At 42.2% G+C, this 5978-nt stretch overlaps 1 protein-coding gene across 2 annotated transcripts; it reads left to right on the forward strand.

Annotated features, from left to right (window-relative positions):
- The first annotated feature begins 296 nt into the window (after positions 1–296).
- Positions 297–5978, forward strand: LOC111272306 (eukaryotic translation initiation factor 4H). 2 transcript variants are annotated; one of them, XM_022853693.1, is made up of 5 exons: positions 297–505; positions 3624–3795; positions 3986–4370; positions 4801–5021; positions 5186–5978. In XM_022853693.1, exons 1-5 carry the CDS (start codon positions 333–335, stop codon positions 5252–5254), a joined length of 1020 nt encoding a protein of 339 aa, XP_022709428.1. In that variant the 5' UTR covers positions 297–332; the 3' UTR covers positions 5255–5978. The 2 variants fall into 2 exon arrangements, with proteins under 2 accessions (XP_022709428.1, XP_022709430.1); XM_022853695.2 differs by lacking the exon at positions 297–505 and adding an exon at positions 1993–2130.

Below are 5978 nucleotides of genomic sequence, written 5' to 3' on the forward strand. Positions count from 1 at the left end.
ATAACTTTTTTCGACATATTCTTATCCAAACGAATCAGTTTGCCCAACATACGTCTCCGACACAAACAGTCGCACCATAATTACTGAAAATTAGGTAACAGGCTGTCGATAGAAAGACATTTTTAATCATTTACGTCTTCCTTTTATCGTTAAAAAAAGGCGGGAAGCGATCGCGGATCGGGAAAGAGGTTTGGGGCATCACTCGCGTTGAGCTGCTGGCGGTGCTCGCTCTTTGCTGGCAGCGCAGGCGAACGTTGCCAGTAATAAAGAGCAGGCAAGTGGGTAGTGAAGCAGGCGGTCTGTCCCTGTTTGTGTGCTGTGAATGTGTATCTATGTGCGAGCCTGGTGTTGTATATTGTAGAAAAGAGGAGGGTAGTGGCGGCTGTAAGGCGCCACCGCCACGACTAGTGCTGCTGCTGCGAACTACGGTCTCTTCTCTCTCGACAGGAAGAGCGCCGCGTGCGAACAATCCTGTTTACAAAATGGCGGACAGCTACAGTCAGAGGTAGATCGCGTTTTGACTAAAATTTTGTAAAAATAATGAAGAAACCATGTGAATTTGTGATGTTCGATTGACTGCACGATAATGACCGGCCGCTGCCGGTTGCTGTGGGACATTTCCTTTGCGGTTGCCGCTCGGAAATAGTCCTAAACAGGCGATGGAACACCCGTATGCCGCCCCACACAGCACCGTGTGTTGGCGCCGAGTGATACCACCGCGAGTAGTCGCCGGTCGGACGGCTATGTTGTGAACGATTCAGATTGGCAAAGCCCGTTGCTTTTATTTCGCGGTTCAATAAGGTGATACTGGCGAATAAAAGTAAACGAAGTACGCAGCCACCGACCGATGCCGTGCTTGTCGTCGTAGACAAGCCCCACCTGATTTCCACTTGCTTCTTGTGCAGACTGAGTTGTTTCTAAGGAAGGCCAAGCCACACTGAAGGTTTTAAGCCTGCATGGGGTACTAGCCATTTTTCATCGTTCCGAGTCGCGTCCGTTCGATCTAGCATCAATCAGTTTTGTTCAATATACTCAAAAAAAAACGATGATATGAACTACTACAATTCAATAATAGGCAAGCTCATATGGGCTGTTGCCGATATAGTTTACTTTTGTACCTGCAGTCAGTCTTCGGCAAGCGGCAGGCAATGATGAACAGCTACAACTGCTGGCGCTGTTTTCTGTTAGAAAAAAAAACGGCGCGATTTTGAGACATCGAGAATCTCGTCGTTCCCACGTGCGTAATGCTGGCTTTTTGTTGATTCCGATGTTCGATTCAATATGAGTTTTTCGGCGTCGTGTTTTTGTGTGCGGGGAAAACGCATTATCGCAGCCTATATTAATGTGTAGGCAACGAATAATCAGCCGCTCCCCTGGCTTCTGTGAGCCTAGGCATATAATGCTATGTATGTTCCTCGATTATAGTCTCCGCTATTTAGAGGGCTGCAGTGTGTAATTATTAAAGAGTGCACTGTGTTCGTGGAGTGTTGCCTATAAAGTTTTGTGCGAGTGCGTTGTATAGTGATCCTGACAGGGACTGTGCCTTTTTAGCCCCGCTCCAGCCATTTCCTGCTCGCTGAGAGCAGGTAGAACCGTCTCTAACCCTTCTTTTAATTTATTATTACCACTATCAAAATAAAATTTCCAAATAGTATTTAATGCAATTAGTTAGCAATGCATTACTAATCTTTTTCAGTTTTATGCCGCCGTACTACGATCTACAAACAGTTAATATTTGTACAATGCAAAAACGCCAAATTCCCTTTGGCTCACTAGTGCGTATGCGAAATTTCTAGGACTCTACGTGATGATATCATTCTTTATCAATCGATCCAATCAACTAAATCACCCGACGCGTTGAGGCTTTGTTGCCTCGCGGCGGCTAGATTGACTGGCTGGTTAGGTAATGGGCAAACGAGAGCGTTCGCTGAACGTTGCTTGAGTCTCTTTGTGTCATCTGGTCTTACTTACAAGTAGCGCTACTTTTAAAAATATAGGCAGTGGTCAGAGAAACAATAACGACGAGAAGGTTACAGAGCCTGTCAAAGAGGAACGCAAAACAGAACGAACCAAAGCCCTTGTGGAATTAGATCGGATGTTCTCTAAGGACCGCTATATCGATGCTTCGCTGTACGTGCTGCAGGGTTCAGGTTTTTTAAACGTCTATAAATATCCGAGCAGTATTTAGCAGTAAAAAGATTATCATAATGTTGCTTTGATTTAACATTTAGGTGATTCAAAGTTTTACATGACATTCAAGGACACTGTTAGTTGTTGACAGCGTCTAATATTCACGGATCACTCGGTATCAAGGCATAGATCATAGAAGTTGTCGGATACTGGTGCAATTATTGACAACATGTGGACAAGAACCTTTATTAAACTCGACTATTGGCAGCAACGCAGCTTAGTTCTAAGCTCATTCAAATTCAGTTCTGAATTTATGGCAAAAGAGGTCGATAAACGTGCCAACTGATTTTTCGCAGATTCACCAACGAAGTTGAAACATGTTACATGTGATTGCATATTCCGTGATTTTAAGCAAGCAATTTGACTTGGATTTAAAGTTTCCATTGCGAAATTAAACACTATCTATTATAGCATCTCGTAGTACAACTATATGCGTGCAGTTAGGTTGAATCGTGGTTATTAACCTATTCTTTCTCTAATATCAGCAACAATATTTAATTTTTTGGCTGAAAAAATATGTGGGATATACAGCGTATGCGAGCACCGTATTAAGGGAAAGTAATTGTACAATGGAGAAACAGTAAAAAAAGCTAGCATAGTAAGACCATAAATCAGGATTCTCGGTTGAAATTAACCGTAGACCGGTTGGTTTGTATTTAGAATGAATTGGTAACTGGTCATCATTTAGACAAGTTGGTGGGTCATCTTGGGAGTTGCGAGCTAACGAAGGAATCACTGATGGGAGCGACTACCGTAGAATTTGAACAATTTATGCCTACACCTATTCCTTTACTTATACAGAATACATGAGGTATGCTGCAAAGTTTCATATATATTTGCAGCCAATGTATTAAACATGAACGGTGTTTTTAGGAATTGCAAATTTTGCGAGACACTGATAAATGGATGCGAAGTGTTAATTACTTCAAAATTTGTTTAACCGATTCTTTTTTCTATAGCTAAGAATCTGCTCCAGGTGGGATAATATAACGAAAAGTAAAATTCATTCGAAAATAGATTCTGCGTCCTGTGATCTGTTGAATGACAAGCACTTGTGAGTTATATGCATTAGGTTTGAACTCGTAGCAGAGAGTTTCTTTATGTCAACTTATCAGATTAAAATAGTAGTCATTAACGTAAAAGGAGCATCGTTTTTATACAAGTACTCAGTCATTATGTTCTAAAAAGCGAACTGTTGTTTATAGAATACAAAGATACTTGACATGCACTATTTTAGATTGCGACTGACTGACAAACTAATCTCAAATTGCATCCCAAGTAGCACGAGCGAGAAATGTATTATTCTTATAACCTGCCCTCTAAGCCATGACATGACATGAGGTAATGGTCGGAGTGAGCTGGACCGCTATTTTTCTCGGTGTATTATGCGTCACGAACATGTCTCATATTAATGGGTCGCTTGTTAATTTCAGGTACGGTCGGGGGAACAACGGTCGCAAACCGATCCCGTCGGAGCCGCCGTACACGGCGTATGTTGGCAATCTGCCTGATAGGGTGGTGCAAGCCGACATTGACGAAATCTTCAATGGACTTACGGTTAGATCTGTCCGGCTTGTTCGTGACAAGGAAACTGACCGTTTCAAGGTACGTGGACGATACTGCAGTACTTGGCGTAGGATAGCAGGGTCAACATTTTAGTGACAGGATTTGTACAGGTTCGTTTCGTGTTGGTTACTTTATTTCTCGTCCTGTTTTTGTTGATTGATCAGAATCAAACCATCATGGTCAGAACCAATCATACGAAGTATTTAATTCTGTATGCTTATAATTGTAGGGATACTGTTATGTTGAGTTTGATACCCGAGAGAGCCTTGAGCAGGCTTTGGAACTGAACGAAGCCGAGGTAAACGGCAAAATCATTAAAGTGGACGTTGCTGAGGGTCGACGTAACGATCGTGGAGGCCGTGGTGGTCCTGGAGGGGGTCGTCCGGGTGACCGAGGAGGTCCTGGCGGACCCCGAGGCTTCAACGACAGTAGACACTCGCAGCGCGACAATAATAATCGGGGCTATGGCGGTCCAGGTGGCGGCTATGGTGATAGGGGATCACACGATCGAGACCGGGTCTATCGAGACAATTTCGGTAGGGACAATTTCCGTGACAACTTTGGTAGGGGTGATCAACAGCGCGGTGACATCCCTGCTAGCCGCGATTTCCAAGGTACGTAGGCACGATAATGAATAGATGTATCAGGACACTTCCTATATATTCTATATACTATTCCTATATACTTCCAAAGTACAATCAATGCGTGCAATGACAGCGATCAGTTGAGCGTTAACTAAGGTCGGAAATCTTATAAAACGTTTTGGTACATTAATCTCTTTTTCAAAGCATTTGTCCTTACCAAGGAGTCGTATTATTATTATAACCGTTATGTTGCATTATTTGAAATAATAAAACAATATTCGTTTTTCTTGTAATTTGAACTGAAGCAAGCAATTAGTTTAATTCTAGATTATCTATGCCTACCCATTTGTGTCCTGTAGAACAGACCTTGCCTACTTCTTGGCATCCACACCTCCTCGTTGTAACTTTGTTTAACGTTTTCTGCGTTTTATTTGTTAACCTTGGTTAATATGTTTTGCAGGGTCTGCCTGGGGCATGAGGCGCGAACAGCGACAACGAGGAGGTCCGGACTGGTCGTCGCGTCCGCCCATGTCCGAATTTAAAGAGCCATCTCGTGAGGATGCCGAGCAGCGGCCACGTCTTAAACTTGCGCCCCGTACCGTTAAAGCCCCGACAGGAGAGCTCGCTGACACATCCTCGCGTTCCAAAATTTTTGGAAATGCCAAGCCACGCGATGAGAAGGTATGCTTCTAATTCAGAGTAGCATATCGTTAAGCTGCATAACAGTCGGTACTTATACGGCGTAATTACTATAAGCCTTCTGCAGGAGTTCTTGTGTGTATTAGATTTTGGTCTCTTTTTCTATCTCTTTAATATACAATTTGTGATTTTAAACCGTTTTGCAGCTGTACCAGGAGAAAGTGCGGCGTTCATCGGAATCATCCGGAACCGGTTCTGTATATAAGGGAGATTAAATGACGGAGGGTGATGAAGATGACAAAGTTAAGGATGCTTGGGGACACTGGTTTAGATTTAAGAAACGATAAAGACTATGCTGAAGAAATGAAGACAAGGATAATTATAAAAAAACGGGATAAAATGTAGAGATGAAGTTGGCCAAGAACGACTCTCTGTGTGCCTGCTCCATAACCGCGTTAGCAAGCATTGCCCATGATCCCCGCGCCTTGAAACCACCCTACCCGTTTCCCGCCATCCTTTACAGCCTTGGGGATTTTCAGTTGAAAGTCAGTCCTATGGGTTTTTGAGAGACATATTTTTATTTTAACCAGTTCGTGGTAACTTTCTGGGCATTTTTAATTTTCTTTGAAGTCAATTTTTTGTGAGTTCTATTGAAGTTTCTGTATTTCTCTGTCTGCATTAGGTTGTTTTTCATGCTTTGTACCATTTTGTTGTGTGTGTGTGTGCGCGCGTTATGATAACTATATTGTTATTAGTACTATAATTTAATAGTTAGGTCCAAAACCGTAAATAAGGTAATAAGAAAATCTATGTCATACTTAATAGTGTATGGGAGGGAAACCGTTTTTGACGAAATTCTCTACTCATTACAAAAAAAGATATGAAAAAAATTATGGTAAATTTATCATGCAAGATAGCAAAAGGTTAAGCAGAAGAAGTGCAGGATATTAATAACAGAATGTTTAGTGAAAACTGATCATAAGTAGGATAGCACTGAAC

Source organism: Varroa jacobsoni, unplaced genomic scaffold (genome assembly GCF_002532875.2).
Source record: "Varroa jacobsoni isolate VJ856 unplaced genomic scaffold, vjacob_1.0 contig01958, whole genome shotgun sequence".
Lineage (NCBI taxonomy): Eukaryota > Metazoa > Arthropoda > Arachnida > Mesostigmata > Varroidae > Varroa > Varroa jacobsoni.

What these genes read in the sequence shown, in the direction of transcription:
- LOC111272306 (XM_022853693.1), top strand. Translation starts at nt 333, where the DNA reads ATGTGCGAGCCTGGTGTTGTATATTGTAGAAAAGAGGAGGGTAGTGGC. An exon ending in AGGAAACTGACCGTTTCAAG is followed by an intron (nt 3,796 to 3,985) that starts GTACGTGGACGA and finishes TTATAATTGTAG; the next exon opens with GGATACTGTTATGTTGAGTT. An exon ending in CCAAGCCACGCGATGAGAAG is followed by an intron (nt 5,022 to 5,185) that starts GTATGCTTCTAA and finishes ACCGTTTTGCAG; the next exon opens with CTGTACCAGGAGAAAGTGCG.